This window comes from Mytilus californianus, unplaced genomic scaffold (assembly GCF_021869535.1).
Source record: "Mytilus californianus isolate M0D057914Y unplaced genomic scaffold, xbMytCali1.0.p SCAF_1, whole genome shotgun sequence".
Lineage (NCBI taxonomy): Eukaryota > Metazoa > Mollusca > Bivalvia > Mytilida > Mytilidae > Mytilus > Mytilus californianus.
The window spans coordinates 25,754,727-25,779,905 of NW_026262581.1; the positions used below are offsets into that span (position 1 = coordinate 25,754,727).

At 32.9% G+C, this 25,179-nt stretch overlaps 1 protein-coding gene across 1 annotated transcript in view; it reads right to left on the reverse strand.

Annotated features, from left to right (window-relative positions):
- The window catches only part of LOC127717950 (thioredoxin reductase 1, cytoplasmic-like), a 50,639-nt gene extending 26,081 nt beyond the window's left edge, over nt 1–24,558 (reverse strand). Inside the window, exons 1-5 of the mRNA XM_052223831.1 lie at nt 24,466–24,558; nt 19,735–19,902; nt 12,339–12,399; nt 11,661–11,747; nt 1,470–1,600 (exon numbers count right to left, since the gene is read on the reverse strand). Of these exons, the coding sequence (XP_052079791.1) occupies nt 1,470–1,600; nt 11,661–11,747; nt 12,339–12,399; nt 19,735–19,842 (387 nt within the window). The 5' untranslated portion in view covers nt 19,843–19,902; nt 24,466–24,558. The remainder of the gene's footprint in view (nt 1–1,469; nt 1,601–11,660; nt 11,748–12,338; nt 12,400–19,734; nt 19,903–24,465) is intronic.
- Nucleotides 24,559–25,179: the final 621 nt, after the last annotated feature.

The following is a 25,179-nucleotide window of genomic DNA, read 5'->3' on the forward strand; positions in this document are numbered from 1 at the left end:
TCAATCAAATGATTTACGCTTGTTTCACTTTCAATGTTTACATTCTTTTCCTTTAAATAACTTAACACGCACCTTTGTTTCACTTTCAATGTTTACATTCTTTTTCTTTAAATAACTTAACACGCACCTTTGTTTCACTTTCAATGTTTACATTCTTTTCCTTTAAATAACTTAACACGCACGATTCATGCTTTATCCATTTCTAGCTAAGGGGTTAAATTGAAGTTTACATATATACGGATTCAATGGGGTCAAATTATTCACTTGCAAGTGAAAAATTCATCATCAATGTTTCTTAGCTATTTTGACAAAATTGAAGCAGATTGGCTGAAAAAAGCGATGTATTATTTCTCTATTTCACTTTCATTAATGACTGAATAAAAAAAAATCATATTTTAGATTTTTTATATATCTGGTAGCTAGTGCCCCTTTAACTATAACCACTGAACCATGAAAATGAGGTCAAGGTCAAATGACACCTGCCAGTTAGACATGTACACCTTACAAACCTTCCATACACCAAATATACTAGACCTATTGATTATAGTATCTGAGATATGGACTTGACCACGAAAAACTTAACCTTGTTCACTGATCCATGAAATGAGGTCGAGTCAAGTGAAAACTGTCTGACGGGCATGAGGACCTTGCAAGGGATGCACATACCAAATATAGTTATCCTGTTACTCATAATAAGAGAGAAATTAACATTACAAAAAATCTTAACTTTTTTTTCAAGAAGTCACTGAACCATGAAAATGAGGTCAAGGACAATGGATATGTGACAGATGGAAACTTTGTAACACAAGGCATCTATTTGCAAAGTATGAAGCATCCAGGTCTTCCACCATCTAAAATATAAAGCTTTTAAGAAGTTTGTTAACACTGCTGTCGCCGTATCACTATCCCTATGTCGAGCTTTCTGTGACAAAAGTCACAGGCTCAACAAAAAACTAATATTTCAGCAATTTTTCCATTTGTAAACGGGCATAACTTTAGAACGGTGAAAGTGACACCACCAAAATTCAAATTTGATCTGTGTTTTGTTGCAATAAACATTGTGGATAAGTTTCATAACATTTGGTTGAAGCAAACTCAAGTTAGAGAACGGAATAAAGAAAAACAACCCTTTTTTCATTTGTAAAGGGGCATAAATCTAGAACAATAAAAGTGACACCACCAAAATTCAAACTTGATCTGTGTTTTGTGGTAATAAACATTACGTATAAGTTTCATAACATTTGGTTGAGGCAAACTTAAGTTAAAGAACAGAAACCAATTTTGGGATGTACGCACGAGGGACAGACGTTCATACAGACGTACAGACGGACAAGGGTAAAACTTAATGCCCCCTCCGCCACAGCGGGGGCATAAAATTTCTGAATTTACAGTAATCAGTAAATATGAATGATGTTTTTTCCATGTATGCCAATGAGACAGCAACCAGACAACACAAAACTTAAACTTACTTTGGATGCAGCAAGTCCGCCTGATCCTCCTCCGATTACAATCAGATCATAATCATAATTTTCTCCTTCATCGTTAATCATCGACAGGAGTCTATTTTCAGCTTGAGCTTTTAATGTGTCGTCACATCCACCTGTCAATAAAGAGCCATTGTTCACCGTGAAACACTTATATTTATGTTGCTTGTGAGTTTCCATAGTTTTTTTAGATCTAGTACTAACACTAACAGTTTTCTTCTGAATGCGTTTTTTATTTCGAAATGGCATATTTTCCTCAGTCAAAGAAGAGCATATCCCCATATAGGTGCCATGCAAATACTGCTTACAATTAAGTTATTTAATATGGCAATATTCCAGTGCTAAAATAATTCTTACATTGAATTTATTCAATATGACACTATTCCAGTGTTAAAATACTGTCTCATTATGTGCCACAATATTTTCCAATGATAACATTAAAATCTAGTTAGCATAAAATTCTTTTTAATAAGAATATCAGTCAATGACAAATCTGAAATTTTTTCTGGCTTATAATACAAATCTTATCTACAAAACCACGAAGATCCAAGTATGGATAATCATTTCCGTTCAAGTCATTTGAATGATAGCGTCTGATATTTGTAATCAGTAAAATAATTATAACATCCACGAAGCAGTTAAGATGCCTAGGTCATGTAACATATTGATTGCATTTTTTTCCAATATTTTAACAGAAATAAAGCAGCTTGTATATATCAATGTGTCAATAATCATGAAATTGAAGATCAACCAACAGGTATATGTATAGACAAAACTTTAAATCAGAGTACATGCACTAACTTGGCTTTATAAGTGATTCTTTGAATTCAGAAGTTAATACCTGCCCAAAATTCAAAATCAGTTAATCTTCATGGATTTTAAGCACACAGGATCTAATGTAATGTCTATCTAGTTTTATGCATGTTATATGAGTTTTTAATCAAATATGCTATGAGTATCTTTGTGCTCAAAGGCCATTTTAACTGTTTCAAATGACTGTTTTGAGATATTCAGTTCATATAATGGAGGATTTCAAGAGTCAGGTCAAAACTACTCACAAGGGAAATCCCTGTTATGCATAAATCATAAAGTTCTGAAGAATTTAAATCTATTCTGTAGGAAATCAGGTTATACTGGAAACACTTCTAACTGATCCACATTTTATTCAAGCTTTAACAAGAGCTATTAAAAAAACCTGTTTCATATGTGTTATCAACATTGCCCAGCTTAAAACAAGTTGCTATATATTTAATAAAATTTTATTTTTTTAAATATTTCTTGGTAGAATTTAAACTGAATTGACCAGTGACAAGAAATTATAGAGCGATAGAAAAATATTGCAGAAACATTTTTCTTATCTTTTGAGTTTTACTTTTATTCTTTCATAAAATATAAGTAAATTATTTTAAATAAGTCTTCTGTGTTGTTTTTATTATCTTTAAAAAAAAATTTAATCATTGTAAAGGTCAATAAGATTTCCATTTAACAATTTTTGTTAAGGATGTTCGCTCCTCTTGTTTTTAACTTTTTGTAAGGTATTCAGAATTCTCTAGTTTTATCCATGTAGTGCCAATAAAGTTTTGCCCTCTAACCTCTACTTTTCTTTTCATAATTTTAAAACGCATAGTTTAAAAAACCATATTTGAAAATCTTATAAAACCCTTGTTATTTTATCATGGGTTTTGAAAGAAAAAGGTGCTAATGTTAAATGTATAAAGAATCTAGAGAAAATCATTCCCCGCCTAATTTTCAATTGATTATATCTCAAACACAAGGACATGGACCTATAATTTTTTTCTGCTTTTTAAGTTCCAATTTTATATACTATTAATTTATAAAAGTCTTTTAAAAAGCTTGTTATTTTGAAACAGAGTAGCGAACATCCTTAAATGCTTTTCATCAGATTTTAAAGGTCCTGTATCTTGGCCTACACATTCCCTCTCCTCCTGGCTCGAGTTCGTTGAATATTAAACATGTCACCTTATCATCTTGTTAATTACTGCATATTTATTCCATCAAGGTCAATAATGTTTGCTCCTCTAATTGCACAAGATAATAAGGCCAAATATTCCAAGGATCTTATTAAAGGTCACTGGTATTTAGTAATTTAATGAACAGTTAATAATCAGTGAGAGTTCTATCAGTCATTAAAAGCAATTTGATGTTCAATCTAATGGCATGAAAGGTTGATGATTAACATGATTAAAGACCTATCTACGGGGAAAAAAAATTAATCAAGTAAAATCAGAATGAGGCTGATATAACCATATTAATCAGCATGATCAAAATTAAATGAAAAATGATCAATAGTATGTACTAACATTTTCTAAAGGTCAGTTTTGGAAGTAAATCCAAATTTTTTTTTGATAAGCCTATTCCTAAATCAAGTCTATGTGGATGCTAGAAATGATAAAAATCGATTTAAAAATTTCAAATGGTTAAATGTCAGAATTTTAATTAACAGGGTAAGATGGTCTATAATTTAGATTTATTTAAATAAAAAAAGTGGAAATGTAATTTGTACAAAATAGACATCAACTTTAAACCTGCACTAAAAACTAAAGGTTAGCAAAGTTTTCCTTAAATATCAAACTAAGAAGCAGGCAGTTTATAAAAGCTGTGTGCACATCGTTTGTAGTTAAAAAAAAAATACTGATCACTTTTCAAAATTGAAATTGAGATCCAAATCTGTAATAAGAATATCAAGAGTACAATCTATATTATGTAAAAACATTTGGTGAGATGTCAAGATTCTGGGATGAAAACATAAAGAACACCTATAAAAGCGCTTTTCCTTTGCTATGAGTCGTGCATGAAAAATAAAATGCTCCGCTGGGTCGCAGATAATGACGTAGAAGTTAACAATTATAGGTCACCTTACAAGCCTGTTTGACATAAAATTCATACTCTCTCTTCAGAAGTCTATTACAGTACTTCTGTCCACTGACCTCTATTAACCTCACTGAACACTGTGTATTTAATGAAATTATATATCTTAAAACTGCCTGTTTAACAGAAGATACATACTTTCCCTTAAGGTGGTACATAACACTACAGGGAGATAACTCTGTAAAAATCAGCTGAATGTTTTAATCACGTTCTATTGTTAAGGAAATATTAAGCTTCTCAATAATCAAGGTTAGTGTTTGTCAAACTGCTATATATCCAATGAAATTTTTCCGATAAAGTGTGTGGTTCAAGTTTTTTGAAATTTTTATATTTTTGTCAAAGGGTCAAATTAATATTTTGTCAAAATATTATGAAAATTAAATGAGCCAAATTAATTTTAGTCAAGGTGTTTGGTACTTACTACCTTAAGAAGTCTATAATGGTACTTCTATCCTCTGACCTTTATTTACCTGAACACTGTGTTTACAATTAATTATATATCTTACAATTGTTTCGGTTATTTAACACTTGGCAATCACTTCAAATTGGTTCAGCTGAACTTTAATCAATTGCACTTAGATGAGTGTATTGATTTATATCTTTAAGTGAAAACTAAAATATAATTCTGACGATTGGATATTCAATATTAAAGGCAAAGTTTCTTTTCATTTGGTATTGCAGCCCTATTGCATGTACAGCAGGGATTTCATTAAAAGCAGGCTACCTGTGAAATTTCACCACTTCTTTTTGGTTATAATATGCAGTCTTAACGCTGAAACACAGGACCTGACTAGTCCAGACAATAGGGATATAAAGATCTCCAGATTACATAAATTTTTAACTTAGCTCCCTCCCAGATGCAATGTGTAAGTCCTATTTTGCTGTTGCTAATCATAACAATACTTTCTGGTGGGGTTGGTTTTGCTCAGTCATTAGTTTTCTAGGTCATGTAAGTTGTGTTTTGTATACTGTTGTTTGTCTGTTTGTCTGTTGGTCTTTTCTTTTTTAACCATGGTGTTGTCAAGTTTATTAGTTCGACTTTCCCTTTGGTATCTTTCAGCAGAGTGAATTTATAAATTCTGTTATAAAATGAAAATGAATCAACATTTCAATACAGCGGTTTTTCTGTGTATTTTGGAAAAAGGACCCTGGGCAGTTTTGGGAATTTTTCACAGGATTTTCATTAAAATTGGGAACCTAACAAATATACCAGATGTGAGTTTTGATGTGTATAGTTCATTAGAAATTATCTCTTTTATGAAAACAGAGACATATACACATATCTCTGGTGAAAATAAAGTAAGAAACTACATGATTGCCATTTGTAATTTTATTTTCCTTTCCTTTCCTTATTCTTCTTTCTTTTTTATATATCTTTTGGTTTTCAATTCAAGAGTTTATATTTAATAGCTATATTTTGTCACCTGCAGCAAATTTTTAAAAAATTTATTACATGTATTTGATGGGCAAACCTGTAATTATCCTTATGCGCATCCAGAATCTACATTTCCAGTTTACAGTGGCCATTTGTTGAAGTTGCATTATGTCAGTCGGATATGTTTTTACTCGGTTTTACACATTACTTATTTGTGATTTGGCATAAAGCTAGCGGTTGAATAAAAAGAACATCCCTGTCATGAATAATATAGGTGAAAACATAATTTTAACGATTTTCAATCCGGCGGACTGATGTCTGTAAAACTCTTGTTTGGGAATTTTTCCTCCTGAAATTGGGAAAAATGTAAGGGTTTTGCCATTGGGACTGGGTCTGAATATCAGACCCTGTGAAATGCTTGAAAAATCCATGCATCATATAAAAATGATTAACAATATAATGAATATCAAGTAGTAGCACTTTTTTACACTCAAGGTAAATTTGTTTTTAGGCAGTTGATTTCTTAAAACTTAAGTTTTTACTTTTGTGTCTATTTATTTGTAGCCTCAATCAAATGCAAAACTATCTATTTGATACTATATATCTTCCAAATGTATAAGTTGCATTCTAATCAAGCAATGGAAGTTCAAGCTACCATCCTAAAAACATTTTTCCATTTTTTTTTAATTTTTAGTAGTGACCTTGACCATTGACCTATTGACCTTAAAATCTATAAGCTTCTTCTCCATTCCTATATAGCAGGGGTTCAAATTAACATTTGGTACTGGAAGGTCCAGGACCTTTGACGCTCCAAACTGAAAGGTCCACAACCTAAATTCCAGGTCCTACTTTTACTTGAAATATTTCCTAACATAGTAAGATACAAGTAACAAAAGTAATGTGCTGTTGGTGTTAGGTCAACTTGTTTCATTGTCAAAGTCACTGTTGTATAAAATATTTAATAACAATTGTAATTGTCTTGTATGTTATAAATTCAGAAAAATTTTTGTTTGTTATTGAAGAGGGTGTCACCATGGATGGGTGTGTTGTCTCAACTATTGGTAATTTATTACTAATTATACCATTTTATAAAACAGTTCAAATTCAAAGCTGTTTAAGCAGAGACGTATATACATGTGTATATATGTCTCTGGTTTAAGTGTATCATATCTAGTTGCACTATTATAATGCATTATTTCCTTGGTGAAAATAAGATAAGAAACTTCCAGATTTGTACTGGTCCTTTAAAGTTGAGAAGACATTAACTCTTGGAATTGTAGTAATACGTTTACACTATACAAAAATCTACATGTTATATCAATATTTATTAATGATAAAGAAAATTACTGTCACATTTTTTTGGATTTTGAGATGAAAATTTATGAACTAAAAGTAATTTTGAGTTTCTGTAAAAAAATATTTCCTACTTTTTCTTTCTTTTCAATATATCTTTTGGTTTTCAATTCTAGTGTTTATATTTTATCATCATAGATGTATTTTGTCAACTGCCTGGAATTATTATTTTTTCATTGAATTTGATCGGCAAGCCCGGAATTACCCTTATCCCCTCCGGAATCGGATCCGTTTTTTGTTATTTTCTTCATTTCCGGTTTATGACATCCAATGTTTTTTAATGTTGTTTTGTCAGGCAGATACGATTTAACTTGGATTTACACATTACTAGTTGGAAATTTTCGGTATAGAGCTAGCGGTTGAACAAAATGAACATCGCTGTTATGAATAATAATGATGAAAATAAATTTTGAGATTGTTTGGAAATTTTTGTTTAAAAAGGTCGGCAAAGTTTATTTTTATTTTCTTTCAAACCGAAGGTCTGTCGGGCGTAGCTTGTAACCAAAACGAGAGTCCGACTGCAAAAATGGAAGGTCGCGGACCTCGGACCACCGCTAATTTGAACCCCTGTATAGTTTCATTCTAATCAAGCAAAGGAAATTCAAGTTACTATAAGGAAAGTATTTCCCCCCAAAAAAATCTATAAAAGTAGCAGTGTCCTTGACCTTTGACCCCAACATAAATAGGCTTCCACCCTTACCATATATCTTCCAACTGTAGTGTATAAGTTTCATTCCAATCAAGTAAAGGATAATCAAGTTATCACCCAGAAACCAATTGTTTCGGACACATGGAGACATGAGAAGGTAACAACTGATTAAAAGTTGTTTGTTTATTGATTTTCAGACTAAAATACACTGCTTTTGATTACCTTGACTACTCAAATCCTGCTTTTCTAATATTATGATAATAAAAATTAGGAAAAAGGACAATTATAATAATCATGATAATTGATGAACAAAATATCATTAACCCTGGTTTGGTTGAGTTCTTTCAACAGAAGTGTTGTTCATTCCAGTCACCTAAAGGTGCACATTGTAGTTTTAATTCTTATAAGTTTAAATAGGTAAGACAGCTACAAATAAGACTTAGATTTGTGATTTTCAAAGGTAGCTCAATTAAAAGGTCATAAAATTCTTTCTTGGACAAGTAGAAAAATTTATCAAAGAGAAGGAGAGATAACTCATGTAAACTTCATTCCTATTTCAACAAGAGAGTTTGAGTCTGACTCGCACAAGTAGACTCCCTGCTGACTGATAAAGCCATTGAGATTACAAAGTGTAACAATTTGTGAATATCTGGTTTAAACAGTCAAAAATTGTTTCTAAAAATAATAAAATGCTCCGCAGGGCGCAGCTTGATACGACCGCAGAGGTCGAACCCTGAACAGTTGGGGCAAGTATGGACACAACATTCAAGCTTGATACAGCTCTGAATTTGGATTGTGATTAAATATTTGACACAGCATAGGTTTCTGACACAGAATGAATGTGGTCTAAGAACTTAAAAATTTTAAATTGGACATTCACCTATTATGGTCCAATATCCAAAATCTAAATACATGGTTAGATTCAGCATATCAAAGAACCCCAAGAATTCAATTTTTGATGAAATCAAACAAAGTTTAATTTTGGACCCTTTTGACCTCAATGTGGACAAAGTTGATAACGGGGCCCAAAAATCAAAAATCTAAATACATGGTTAGATTCAGCATATCAAAGAACCCCAAGAATTCAATTTTTGATGAAATCAAACAAAGTTTAATTTTGGACCCTTTTGACCTCAATGTAGACAAAGTTGATAACGGGGCCCAAAAATCAAAAATCTAAATACATGGTTAGATTCAGCATATCAAAGAACCCCATATATTCAATTTTTGTTGAAATCAAACAAAGTTTAATTTTGGACCAGATTTGGACCAACTTGAAAACTGGGCCCATAATCAAAAATCTAAATACATGTTTAGATTCAGCATATCAAAGAACCCTAAAAATTCAATTTTTGTTAAAATCAAACTAAGTTTAATTTTGGACTCTTTGGACCTTAATGTAGACCAATTTGAAAACGGGACCAAAAATTAAGAATCTAAATACACGGTTAGATTCGGCATATCAAAGAACCCCAATAATTCAATTTTTGATGAAATCAAACAAATTTAAATTTTAGACCCTTTGGACCTCAATGTGGACCAATTTAAAAACGGGGCCCAAAATCCAAAAACTTAATACACGGTTAGATTCAGCATATTAAAGAACCCCAAGAATTCAAGAATAAAACCCCATTGAAATTGATCAAGAAATAAGCAATTTATACGAAGTATCTTCTTTTGCACAATACTGTGCAATTGAATATTTCTTGCTGTTGCGCAATACTGTACAATTGACAATTTCTTGCTATTGCGCAATATTGTGCTATTTGGATATTTCTTGCTATTGCGCAATACTGTGCAATTGAAGATTTCTTGCTATTGCGCAATACTGTGCAATTGAAGATTTCTTGCTATTGAGCAATACTATGCAATTGAAAATTTCTTGCTATTGCACAATACTTATTATATAATAATTTACACATCCTGTTTGGTGTGTATCTCCTACCATATCATTATTATATGCTTTTAAATATAAATCAGAAATAACCAACTTAAAATGGAAAATTTTAAAAGAAAAAAAAAAAGGAAAAAAAGAAAAAAAAAGAAAAAAAAAAAAATCCCCCCCCCAAATTTTTTGAACCCCCTTATGTATGATTCATCACCCCCAAACTCAATCCCAGCCTTCCCTTTGTGGTATGGTACCTTGCAGTACAATTTCAGAGAGATCCATACACTTGAACACAAGTTATTGTCTGGAAACTAGAAAAATGCTTATTTTTGGCCCCTTTTTGGCCCCCAATTCCTAAACGTTTCGGGCAATTACCCCCAAACTCAATTCCAGCTTTCCCTTTGTGGTATGGAACCTTGTAGTACAATTTCAGAAATATCCAAACACTTACACACAAGTTATTGTCATGAAACTAGAAAAATGCTTGTTTTTGGCCCCTAATTCCTAAAATTTTGAGGCAATTACCCCCAAAATCAATTACAGCCATCTCTTTGTGATATGGAACCTTGTGGTACAATGTCAGAGAGATCCATACACTTACACACAAGTTATTGTCTGGAAGTTACAAAAATGCTTATTTTTGGCCCCTTTTTGGCCCCTTATTCCTTAACTGTTGGTACCATAACCCCCAAAATCAATCCCAACCTTCCTTTCGTGGTATTGAACCTTATGGTAAAATTTCATGGAGATCCATTCACTTAAACTAAAGTTAGAGTGCGAAAACCAATGTGTCTTCGGACGACGCCGGACGACGCCAGACGACGACGACGACGACGACGACGCCAACGTCATACCAATATACGACCAAAAAATTTTTAATTTTTGCGGTCGTATAAAAATCACAACACATGCATAGATATTTTATAATAGTAACATGGTTTGTTGTCAATACACTGAACGCAATTCATCAGAATAACAATACCGAATTCAGGCTTGTATATTCCACGGTTTTATTCTCCAAAATTGAAGCTGCCAGGCAGGGGTGTGGACTATAGGGTACGATAAGCAAGAAATAAGAGAAAAACTTGATACCGCAAGGTTTGCTTACGTTCCGCCATGTTTGTTATTGAAATTGTAGAGGGCGCCCTTATCATTTTCAAAACTTGTATTTTACATAATCCATATCAATGTGCAATTTTAATTCAAAATTCACAGTATTGAGTAATTCTAAAATCAATTTCAATACAAATTTCTTGTTTCTTTTCACAGCATTGCATAACTTAAACTGGAAACTGCTTGTATTTAAAGGAATAAAAAAAGTGTATAAGTTAGGCGGGAACCAGCTTATGCATAATGATGTGTAAACTACAAAACGAAAACGGTTATTCGTTCCATTTTGATGATTCGTACTGACACATGTGTTTTGTTTTAGCTCAAGATCATCCTTCACACATTAATATGATGGATATGTTTAACAGTATTTAACTTAAGGATGGAACTGTTTTAATTTCAAAGTCGTATTCTAGTAATATCTATAAAATAAGGATTTTCCACACACTCTCACCATTTACAAAAAACATTTTCAACTTCTACTTGGGTGTGAAACGGGGTTTTCCATGAAAATATCGCAAATGATCACATATGATTTGATATTACCGGAGTTTAAAGGAACGTTTTCGACCAGTTTCAAAAAGTTTTTTTTACCTGAATTTTCGTGGCGAGAAGGGGGTGCGGAATATGTACCCCTGCGAACTATACAAGACTGATTACGGTAAGAGTGTTCTTAATCTTGGACAAGTTATTTATCAGCACAAAACCTGTTCAATCAACTTCTATTGTGTGAATGGGATAAACTGACTTTTAAAATAGTAAGCTAGATATATGTTGCTATTTTCTACTGTACCTATCATGATGGCAATATTTATCAAATTGCAAAAATACCAAAATACCTTCACAGTATTCGAAGACCCATTGTTTCTAAATACCAAGATTCTGCCTCTGCGTTTATTACATTATACATACCTAGATGTTTGGAGTTAATGTATATATTTGGTACAGTTTTTTGCCCAGAAACTTCCTGCAATGCATTCTGTAATTCTGCTCCATTTGCTGAAATGAAGGCAATATCATACAATATACAAATAACAAAGTGGTGAAATAATGTGCCTAAACAGTCGTCTGGTTTATTGTTGTTCATCAGCAATCTAATTATAAGTAAAATACAGATCATGTGGACACACTTGACTTAACGAGGATCTGACATGAAAATCAGGTCATAGACACTTCTTCATTGTACATGTTGTATGACCATAAAAATAACAGACAAATGTCAGACAGACAAATTCCTTACAAGATATTCAGATAAATAATATTGCTATTCTGTCATGCATCTTAGCTACTGAGCAATGGATTAAATCTGAGATTATATTTTTTGCAGAGATGTTACCAGATCTAGAAAAATATATTTCTTATTTTTTATTTTATATTTATAATATAAAGACAATTAATTGTAAACTAGATATTCAAAAGACAGAAAAATATCTGTTTAAATTTTGTACTGTAAAACCTGTCAAAAGCAAACACTATCAGGGCTGAAGATTTTAATTCTTGGTGGCCTCAGGGAATCTTTGTTTGTTAAAGGTCATACTAATGTTTGTACAAAGTATTTTAAAAGTATACACAAATGTATATAGTACTTACAGATCTGATCCAGCTCTAATACTTTAAATTCTACATTGAGATTTTTAAATAGGTCTTTTACCTGTTCAAAAAAGAAATTAGAAATAAAATCATTTAATTTTTTGTAGAAAATGAAGAAACTTAGAAACTGCATCATGTTCATAGCGTCATGAGCATTGGCATATACAGTGAAACTTCTCAAAACTGACCGCCCGTCAGACCACGGAAAACGGCTGGTTTGCGGGGGTGGCCGGTTTGTTAAAAAAATTGAAATCATCAAGAGTTACTTCCCTTCAATATGTGTCTTTGAGTATATTTGAAAATGTATTTTTTTATTTCATGTATTTTAATCAAAATTTATGTTTTCCTCTGTGAATTTTAGTTTTGTATATTTTATGTATCATAAAATACATCTACAACTTCTATTTCATTTTATCTTATTTTATTTTTTATTTTGCAGGAATAATAAGTAAAATACACCATACATTCATGACATTAATGGCATTTCTTTTAATACTTGTGCAAAGTGATATACCATACATTCAGGATATTTCTTTAATAGTTTATCAAAATGTTCTACCAAACATTCAAAATTGTGCATCAAAATAGTAATTGTAACCCTGCAATAGCATGTGTAATTATCTCAACCTGTCATAACATAATTAGCTTGGGTATTGAAAAACTTCACAGAACCATAGTCAGTCGGCATGCAGGTGACCTGATTGACTGGATTATCTTCTATGTTTGCATAACAATTATATGTAGGGATCGGAGATTTCAGATGACAAGGCCAGTTTTACGAGGTTTAGTTTTATTGATTTCGATTAACCAAATACAAAAATACCGGCCGGTATCCAGTTTAAAGGGGTGGCTGGTATTATAAGGTTACATGATCATTTAATTGAACACAAATTGGCCGGGCCTTATGATCTGCACGGTATGAGGGGGAAAACTGGTATTCAGAGGGACCGGTATAGAGAAGTTTCACTGTATATCTAAAGTAACGTAACTGATTTCACTGTATGTTCTGCTAACATGGCTAAGAACCTTTTGCTTTCCAACTGACCGAAATAAAAAGGGGGAGGGTTGAGAACACATAAAAACTACTGTGGTTTATTTTTAACATGTTTATGTTAAACCATATCACATGTCTGCAGAGTCCAAAATCTAGTAATTTAAGTCATAAAAGTGATGGTTTTAACTAATATTTCAGTGTTTTTGTGCTGAAAATATTTGATTCACAATTTATCAATACTCCAGGCTAATCAAAGATTGACAAATGGTATAAATTGAAAACTTGAAAAAAAAATTCTGTAAAAAAATAATATTTCATAATTTCACGTAAATTTTTTAATTTTTATCCATTTATATCATGATTATGGATTATTGAAAGTTCTAGTCAAATTTAATCAGAATTGTCAATAATATGTTGATTTTTCTCTATTATAATCAAGACATCAATACACTAAAGCTACCAAATATGTGAGGCCATAATGAATTAGCGAACATTCTCAGCCCAGGCCTCTACATTATCATTTTTTCTAACTTGTCCCTTCGGACAAGTTGCAAGAAAATCAACTTGTCCGAACTCTTAATTCACTTGTCCGAATTCATAATTGAAAATCTTACATATTGATGATATGCACCAATAACACTTGATGAGCTTTAATTGTATTTAATAAAGGGAGCATTTTGTTATGTTATATGAATTTGTTTGTAAGTACAATTAAAGAATACCACATCAAAATTCATTTATATATTTCAGACTGAAAGATTATTTGCAATATTTACTCAATGTCACTATGATGTGTTGATCATTAAACCATTATCACTTCCCAAATCACTAGGTTCTACTATGGACCTATTCGTTCTGTAGTAGTGGTATGGGTTAAACCAAGGATGTAAATACACCTGGCCACCTTGTATATAATTAAACCTTTTTAATTTTTTGATGATGGCAAAACAAGCTTTTATAATTTTATTTTGATTTTTATATACATTGATAAATGATAATGAAGTACATAAAACATTTCACTGAGAAAATCTGTCTTTTTAGATTTTAGTTAATTTTTACATCTTTTTAAACTTATTATTTTTAACCATAGATCTTGTCAAATAAAAACTTTTTTTTTTAATGTATTGTTTTGCATCAAAGCAAAATCAAATGAAACATACTTTAATTTAAAAATTTTAAGTTAAGGTAAAACTCCATATGACATGTATGAAGGTGCTCCTAATTCCAGGAGGCTTATACTAAGAAGAAGCATTACCATTGGTGTCTTTCCCCCTTACTTATATTCCCTTGGTCATCCGCTACCAGCATGTTCAAAATTAAACTTCAATCAGAGACATATTATATGTCTCTGGTTCAATCAAAGAATATTTCTTTCATTTTGAATGATCAATAAAACAATCATTCAATTTTTTGGGAATGTATAAGTCAATAATAATTTTTTTGATCTTTTTTACATCTGACATCGATTTTTCACTTGTCCCATCGGACAAGTAGTATGATGAATCTACTTGCCCGACGCCTGTGTCCACTTGTCCCGGACAATCGGACAAACGGTAATGTCGAGCCCTGCATTCTGTGTCAGAAACCTATGCTGTGTCAAATATTTAATTACAATCCAAATTCAGTGCTGTATCAAGCGTGAATGTTGTGTCCATACTTGCCCCAACTGTTCAGGGTTTGACCTCTGCGGTCGTATCAAGCTGCGCCCCAGCAGAGCATTTTATTGGTTATTATCTTGAATATTATTAATGATAAAGATAAACTGTGAACAGCAAAAATGTTCAGCAAAATAAGATCTACAAATAAGTTTATATGATCACAATTGTCAATTGACCCCTTAAGGAGTTATTGCCCTTTAAGGACAATTTTACACAATTTGTTTATGATGTTTTCTTACTTTAAAAAATCTTCTTCTTTGAAACTACTAAACCAATTCCAACCAAACTTAAGCTGAATGATACTAACGAAGGGTGTCTAGAAGAAAGTTTGTGTTTTATTTTCTGGTTCATAAAAAAACATGGCCGCCATGGCTAAAAATAGAACGTAGGGTAACATCCAATTTTTGGCTTATATCTCAAAAACCAAAGCATTTAGAGCTAATCTGACGGAGGTAAAAATGTTTATTAGGCCAAGCTCTGTCAGCCCTGAAATTTTCAGATGAATCTAACAACCCTTTGTTGGATTGCTGCCATTAAATTGGTAATTTTAAGGAAATTTTGCAGATTTTGGTTATTTTCTTGAATATTATTAATGATAAAGATAAACTGTAAACAGCAAAAATATTCAGCAAAGTAAGATCTATAAATAAGTTCATATGTCCAAAATTGTCAATTGTCCCCTTAAGGAGTTATTGCCCTTTAAAATCAATTTTTCACAATTTCTTTAGTTTAAAATTGGGAATGGAAATGGGGAATGTGTCAAAGAGACAACAACCCGACCATAGAGCAGACAACAGCTGAAGGCCACCAATAGGTCTTCAATGCAGCGAGAAACTCCCGCACCTGGAGGCGTGCTTCAGCTGGCCCCTAAACAAATTTATAGCAACGAGGGTAAATTATCACGTTGTGATTGGTTTAACGCCGTCTCGTGGTGACCCCCTATGGATCCGTAGGGGGTTATTAAATTTCATAGGGGTTCATGAGGTCACGTCTACTGTTAATGGTGACGTCATCTATTAATGTTGTTGTGTTTCATTGTTTATTTTTCTACGAAACAGCAGAAAAAGTCCTTTGTGCGATAAATTCGTTATACGGTTCACTACTGACCCCCTACGGACCATAGAGGGTGAATAAAATCCATAGGAGATTCGGCCTTCGGCCTCACCCCCTATGGATTTTACTAACCCTCTATGGATCCATAGGGGGTCAGTAGCGAACCATATAACTTATAATGTATACTAGTTCAGTGATAATGTTTGCTTACTTTAAAAAGTCTCCTTTGAAACCAAACTTGGGATGAATGAGTTTCAGAGTATCTAGTATTAATTTTGTATTTTATTTTCTTGTACATCAAGAAACATTGCCACTGTGGCTAAAATGAAACATCTGTGTAAAATGTATTTCTTTGATTTTGAAGAAAATATGACAGATACTTAGAACATTTCAATGGAAGTTTTAAGCCATTCATTAATATATACATGTATTGAAAAGCAAAAATAATCATTGATGAAAGATTTAAGCAAAAAATTACAGATGAGCGATTTAGGCTCTTGAGAGCCTCTTGTTTTGATTTTTATACTTGCGGTCGTATATTGGTATGACGTGGGCGTCGTTGTCCGAAGACACATTGGTTTTCGCACTCTAACTTTAGTTTAAGTGAATGGATCTTTATGAAATTTTACCATAAGGTTCAATACCACAAAAGGAAGGTGGGGATTGATTTTGGGGGTTATGGTACCAACTGTTAAGGAAAAAGGGGCCAAAAATAAGCATTTTTGTAACTTCCAGACATAACTTGTGTGTTAGTGTATGGATCTCTCTGACATTGTACCACAAGGTTCCATATCACATAGGGAATGCTGGGATTGATTTTGGGGATAATTGCCTCCAAATTTTAGGAATTAGGGGCCAAAAAAGGGCAAAAAACAAGCATTTTTCTAGTTTCATGACAATAACTTGTGTGTACGTGTATGGATCTCTCTGACATTGTACTACAAGGTTCCATATCACAAAGGGAATGCTGGGATTGATTTTGGGTGTAATTGCCTCCAAATTTTAGGAATTAGGGGCCAAAAAGGGGCAAAAAACAAGCATTTTTCTGGTTTCATGACAATAACTTGTGTGTAAGTGTATGGATCTTTTTGAAATTGTACTACAAGGTTCCATATCACAAATGGAAAGCTGGAATTGAGTTTGGGGTAATTGCCTAAAACGTTTAGGAATAAGGGGCCAAAAATAAGCATTTTTCTAGTTTCCAGACAATAACTTGTGTTCAAGTGTATGGATCTCTCTGACATTGTACCACAAGGTTCCATATCACATAGGGAATGCTGGGATTGATTTTGGGGATAATTGCCTCCAAATTTTAGGAATTAGGGGCCAAAAAGGGGCAAAAAACAAGCATTTTTCTAGTTTCATGACAATAACTTGTGTGTACGTGTATGGATCTCTCTGACATTGTACTACAAGGTTCCATATCACAAAGGGAATGCTGGGATTGATTTTGGGTGTAATTGCCTCCAAATTTTAGGAATTAGGGGCCAAAAAGGGGCAAAAAACAAGCATTTTTCTGGTTTCATGACAATAACTTGTGTGTAAGTGTATGGATCTTTTTGAAATTGTACTACAAGGTTCCATATCACAAATGGAAAGCTGGAATTGAGTTTGGGGTAATTGCCTAAAACGTTTAGGAATAAGGGGCCAAAAATAAGCATTTTTCTAGTTTCCAGACAATAACTTGTGTTCAAGTGTATGGATCTCTCTGAAATTGTACTGCAAGGTACCATCCCACAAAGGGAAGGCTGGGATTGATTTTGGGGGTAATTGCCTCAACATTTTAGGAATGAGGGGCCATAAATGGGCAAAAAAACAAGCATTTTTCTAGTTTCAGGACAATTACTTGTGTGTAAGTGTATGGATCTTTTTGAAATTGTACTACAAGGCTTCATATCACAAAGGGAAAGCTAGGTTTGAGTTTGGGGGTAATTGCCCTAAACGTTTAGGAAAAAGGGGCCAAAAAACAAGCATTTTTCTAGTTTCCAGACAATAACTTGTGTTCAAGTGTATGGATCTCTCTGAAATTGTACTGCAAGGTACCATACCACAAAGGGAAGGCTGGGATTGAGTTTTGGGGTGATGAATCATAAGGGGGTTCAAAAAATTTGGGGGGATTTTTTTTTCCTTTTTTTTCTTTCAAATTTTCCATTTTAAATTGGTTATTTCTGATTTATATATAAAAGCAAATAATAATGATATGGTTTGAATAGGTAAATTAAAAATTTTAAGTTCTTAGACCACATTCATTCTGTGTCAGAAACCTATGCTGTGTCAAATATTTAATTACAATCCAAATTCAGTGCTGTATCAAGCTTGAATGTTGTGTCCATACTTGCCCCAACTGTTCAGGGTTCGACCTCTGTGGTCGTATCAAGCTGCGCCCCAGCGGAGCATTTTATTTTCATATTTGCCTATTATATTGAAAACTATATAGACAGAGAGAAACTTTCAACTGCAAAAATGATCAGAAGGGTAGTATGAAATAGTCATTTGACTTCTGATTAGAGTTAACGCCCTTTCATGACGATTTGTACAATTTTTTTGCAGTTTTGTTTTATATCATAACTTATAATATATAAAAAGAAACTTATATAAACAAAAAATGATCAGCAACAGGCCTCTACAATAACTTTTTTTTCAACTTGTCCAATAGGACAAGTACATACCAAAACTTACTTGTCCGAATGGAATTGTAACTTGTCCGAAAAAAATCCTAATATCAACCTTTTTTGCATTTTAATTTGATTCACCAAACAAAATGAATTAAAACAAAAGAACATAATTTGATTTATATATCTTGAAATCCTTTTCAAAAATATGAGTCAGGAACAACTGAATCTAGTCATGTCACGGGACTTAAGTTCTAGTTTTCATCAATGCCAAAGTCTCATCAGACTCAGCACATGAGGCACCGTCAGGTAGGCCTGTCAGTCTACACGTCATTGTTTTGTCTACATATGATCAAATATGATTCTAAGAATTTTATGGTCAATAATTTAATAATTTCTTCATTTTTATTTCAAAAATAATTTTGTGAAAAAAAAATTATGGTGCTTTAATATTATAAAGCAACAGAATAAGGTAGGGAAACCAGGTACTGGTTTGTCTTGGTCCCGAAATGTCTCCTATGGTGCCAAACTGTCTATTAAACATGTCTATTAAAAATGTCTCCTACGGTGCCAAACTATCTATTAAACATGGAGCAGAATCGTTTCCCTGCTGGTGCCGAACTGTCTTGTAACGTTACCTTATCTACAAAGTGCATCGCTGATTCCAATCAGTAAGACTGGTTTCCGAGAATAGTATGCGTTTTATCTGTTAAGAACTATCTAACAAAGAACCAGTTTTAAATTATCGACTGCAAGTAAACATGTAAAATTAATATTTGTTTTTATCTTCTTTTCTTGTTTTTTTGTTTATAATTACTTTGATCATCAAAGTTGGATTTAATTTATTTTCTGAAGAATAATTTTACTTGTCCCGTCGGACAAGCTTACTATGGTTTTTACTTGTCCGACCTTTTTTTCCTCTGGTACCGGACAATCGGACAAGCGTTATTGTCGAGCCCTGTCAGCCACTTATTTCTAAAGCTATTTTAAAAGCTGACTGAGCATCCATCATATTACAGGGCCTGCCAACATGACCAATATAAAAGGTAAACAAATATAAAAAGGAATTTAAATTTTACCTTCTTACAAAATGGACATGTAGTTTTACTAAACACCATCACTTTATTCTTCGATATGTAATCTTCAACTTGAGCCTTCAGACTGCCATTTTGTGTAACCGGCGGCATCTTTGCCAAAACCTGGGACAACGGAGAACCTTGTCGCTTTATCTTGATTTTTCAGTAAATCTGAAATGTAATTTTTTTATTGTTAAAGTTGACACATACAAAATAAGCTAAGGCTTTTAATTACTTGCATGACAATTTTGTTTGTTATGGTAAGATATTAATATTGAATTCCTTCTGGTACTACATGTAATTGCAGGTCTATTTCTTTACTGTCATGAACATTATGAATATTCTCATGGAAAAAACTTCAGAACTTGTTTATGGAATATAAAAGATCTAACAAATTAATTGACATTGTTAGCAATAAAACCATGAATACCTGAGACCTTAATGGTCAATGATGATGTACTTATATCTGATAATTGAGTTTTATGAGCATGCGAAATTTATATTTCAAAACCAACTTCAGCTTAATGAGGCTATACAATAACAGTCAATAAAGTCCATTTTTATACAAAACAAGCATTCTGAGAGTATTGCATGGCAATACATAGTCCCCTACCAGTTAAAAATTCATTGTACTGGAATAAAATGCTACCATGATCTATAACTTGTCATGGTGTAAACTATAAAACAAATATTTTAAAAGTCAATATCTTTAAGCATGTCGAAAACTAATTATTTGAGTGAATTTTTCAAGTCCAAGCCTTGAAGGACCATACATTTATAAACTCTGCACAAAATCATCAGACCAGAACAAAATTCGAACTTGGTCTGTAACTTGTCATGATAAAACCATATACCAATTATCAAATCAATATCTTCAAGCATGACAAAAAAAGAACAGAAAACTGATTATTAGGGTGATTTTTTTAAATCCAAGGACCATAACTCTGCACAAAATCATCAGACCATAACAAAATCCGAAATTGATCTGTAACTTGTCAGGATAAAACTATATACCAATTATTAGATCAATATCTTCAAGCACAAAGAAAAAAGTGTGGAAAACTGATTTGCTTGACTGATGGATGGACAGACAGACAGAGTGCAAACCTAAAGTTCCATTCGACATCGTTGGTAGGGGACTAATAAACAGCAATAGAGATATTTAAACTTGGCTATCACAAACCACCTTTTTTTTAGATAGCAATTTTCTTCATGTACATTTCACAACTTGTATGGTTTTAGAGACTTATGATTAAGAAGCTTAATTTAACAAGTACAACCATGCATGAACACATTTTAGTCTTTATCTGCATTTTATCAATATTTTAAAAATTATTTATAGACTGTATTTTTCAACCTTCCTTCGGGTGTGTCTATTGCAATGTTGTAAACTGAACCAAAACATTGATACATTTAAACTGTGGGAAAATTCATACATTTTTAAAACATACATGTTTAAACAGCAAGGGCTACAGGCAAAAATGACAGGCATGATATATTCTAACAAATTCATATAAAATTGTTCCTTCATCTATCATGCCTATGGTCTGATAATTTAATATACAGGGTACTTATTGGCCTCTCACAAATAATGCTGATTTCAAACAATTTTTAAGATGAATACAAATAATTTATGTGTCGCTTTTTATTTAATTTCCTTGTAAAAGTTAGTGGTCATCCATTAATTAACATGCAGGCTATAAGTTTTTTTTTACTATGACATTTCAGATTTACTTAACAATGTTTCTTCTATGCATCTAAAAGTCATGTATTTTCCTATTGTAAACATGTGCAACAACTGACAATAAAACATACCTACATGTACTAATGTTAAGGTTCATGTGGACTCTTTGGCTTAAATGGCTGTGTTTACACCACTAAATTTACTCTGAGTGCAGATAAACCTGTGCATTTGGAAAAATTTTAAGGCATAGCTTGCTATAGATATATAAAATTCAAAAATTAAAAACTTAATTGGATTTTGCAGTGCCCTTTTTTCATTCCTACAGAAGGTGCCAAAATATACAAGTTGAGAAAGAGGTTTGAGAACTTCTCCATAGGTAATAATTGAAGTGAACTGTATTGATTGACAGGGACAATAGATATACCTGACAATAATTGGTGATTTAAACTGTGTACATGGTGTACATGAGTGGACCCTATCAAGTAAAACTCAACTGTTAATTTTATCATCTTCTGCAGGGATGAAAAAAAGTGCACATCAAAATCCAGTTAAGTTTTTAATTTTCTAAAACAAAAATTTGCATTTGATTTATATTTATCTAGGGCATGCTATGCCTTAAATCTTTTCCAGATACACAGGTTCGTCTGTACTCAGAGTAAATTTTGCGGTGAAAACCCAACCATTTTAGCCATAGGGTCCACATGAATCTTAAAAATTTGACAGTTTTCAAGGGTACCCTAAAACTAGTTATATTCAATAATAAGACAATATACATACTACGAGAAGTAAGACTAATCAGTAAGATGAAGACCCAGAAACTGTTACAATTGTACTTCTGTCTAATAAGATCTGTTGTGGAATATAGCTGCCCAGCATGGCAGGTTGCTGAACAAAAAGACCTCCAAAGACTTGACAGGTTACAGAGGAAGGCGCTCACTCTGTGCCTTGATATGCCGTCAACATCAGACAGAGAAGCTTTAGAAATTGAGGCTGGAGTTCTACCAATAGACCTGAGAATCGAAGAGATTGCTATAAGGGAAATTGCAAAAATCCAATCAAAGTCTGTAAAAGAACCAATTAAACAACAACTGATAAATTATCAAGAAGAAATAGGTCATGACATCCATATAACACCAATGGGCAAAGCGCTATGCCAATCAGTTGAAATGGAAAAAGAAACTGGCATTAATATCAATTTAATAGAACCTGAATTCACTTACAGATTGGGAGAAACATCAAGGACAAAGACAACACCATCATACTGGAACAGACTCGGCAGCTCAAAATCAAGAACATCAGAACAAAAGCAACTATGCATAGCAGTCATGACAGAACTAATAAGTAATACAGCAAATGACCAAGCAACTGCATTCACTGATGGATCATGCAGGGGAAACCTGGGACCATGTGGAGCTGGTGCAATCATTTACACAGAGGACTCAAGACCAGCCATACGACTACATAGACCTGTCGCTCAAAGAGGATCCATCTTGCTGGCAGAGCTGGTAGCAATTGTAATTGTACTGGAATTTTGTATACTGGAAAGACTATATAACACTATCACCACACTTAAGATCTTTTCTGACAGTCAAAGTGCAGTAGGACTCCTAACACTAAATTGGGCACCAAAATCATATATTGATGTGATTCGAGACATCAGAGAACACATCGAGGACCTAAGAACCAAAGGGATGGAAATTTGCATCCTATGGACACCCGGACACGCAAATATACAAGGAAACGACGAAGCGGACTTATTGGCAAAGCAAGCAGCAGAAGAAGCAACACAACTCCTGTCAAAAAACAACATAATTACCCTTCAAGACATTAAACAAGGTGCACACAAGAGTGTCATGCTGAAGTGGCAAAGACGATGGGAATTAAGCAACACTGGAAGAGACCTTTTTGATATAACACCATACGTTAAAAACATCCCAATCTGTGACTACCCAACAAAAAAATTCTACAGCATCTTCATACAACTAAGAACTGGCTATACCACTCTTAATTACTATAAACAACACACAGGGCAAAACACCACCGAATTATGCAGCTGTGGAACTAGGGAAACACTGCAACACTACCTCACAGAGTGCTCCAACTATGAATGTTACAGAGAAGAAATGTACCACCAAATTACAAAGGAAATAGGAATCCGTAAAATAAATACAGGCACCCTGCTAGGAAGATTAGAACAAGAAAACACAGAAGAATATAAACGGAAGTTAGAAATCATACGGTCTTTATTGCAAAAACAGGACGTTTTGACTTACCAGAACATCCGAAACCTCAATCGTAGCAGCAAAAACAAAATTAAAGTACATGGAGGAAAATACATGGAGGAAGTTTCACATAGGGCGTAATATGCACCAATGGGAACAGTTGTGCCATAAGGCCATAAGATTGAGGATTGAGGAATATACTCTACACATGAAATGCAACTGTGAATTTCAACAAGACTTTGGCAATGGTGTAAATGTAAGAAAAATTAAGCACAATGAAAATTTTTGGGTTACCAAGGCTTAACCCTTTATGGTTTCTTTTTACGATTAGCACACACCTTGCTGAAAGCAGTCAGTTTATATTATCCTATCTTTTCTACAAAATATTTTCCAGCAAAAAAAAATTGGGTTAAGATTTTATTTATATAAGTGGCAAAAACAGTGCACATTTTTGAAGTTTTGTCAGTGAATGCAAATAAGTATTGTCCTTGGTCATCCGGTCTTTAGTGAAATCATTCGGATTATCTTTGGCGTTGTCGATCAACATAATGGTCGACCAAAATTTCCTTTTTGAAGTTTCTTATCTGTAATTTCATGTAAATAATGTGATAATCTTTTAATTTTATATATTTTCTCATTCGGTATTGCCATGAATATTTTCGGACAGTAAATATTTCACATTGAAATAACTTTTAAAGTGAACCTCCCCCTTTTCCCGCTTTGATGGGTATTTTCACATTCAGACTCAAATTTCAACTTGACATTCCAATGTAATAACCTTCAAAAATATCTAATTGATCAAAAAGATCTATAATATAACGTTCCTACCTTTAAAACTATTGAAAGGGTATGTATAATAACTATTAGTCCTTCACATGTGTCTGATGTGATCCGATATTTTACCCTCTCTTTTCATGACGTCACAAATTAATCTGCAAGTCACTTGAGGGAGAGGCTACAGACGGGGCCGGATTTTCAACAAAGGCACTTGTCTCTGAAAAAAACTACCTATCTATACTTTAATATAGATAAATATTTTTCTCAGAGACAAGTGCGCGCAGTGCTTTTTTAATGTGAAATCATACATGTATAAATACGACATTTGTGTTTTTTTCTGTTGATGTTTTTTTTTCTCAAAGTTTTTATTCGGTTAAGTTTGATTTATACTCTGCCGGTGCTGGGACTTTATATATATCTTCAAAGTCACAGGCAAGTGATAATGAGAGGGGCGCAATGGAATCAGTATACCATGTATACTTAAACATGTAACCTATGAACTTTTGAAGTAGCATGCACAACTTGAAATATAGTCCTATAATAAAAGACTTCGTAGGTTCATAACGGGGTTCAGCATTGATAGTAAAAAAAATATCTGATAAAAAACGTTGAATGCAAACAATATGAACCTACGAAGTCTTATATTATAGGACTACATGTAGCACAAAATATAACTTTAATATAGCTGAGACTCGCTTATAATCGTATTATTAAATCGTATCATATGTCTCTGCTTATACCATATGTTACATAAGAAAAATATAC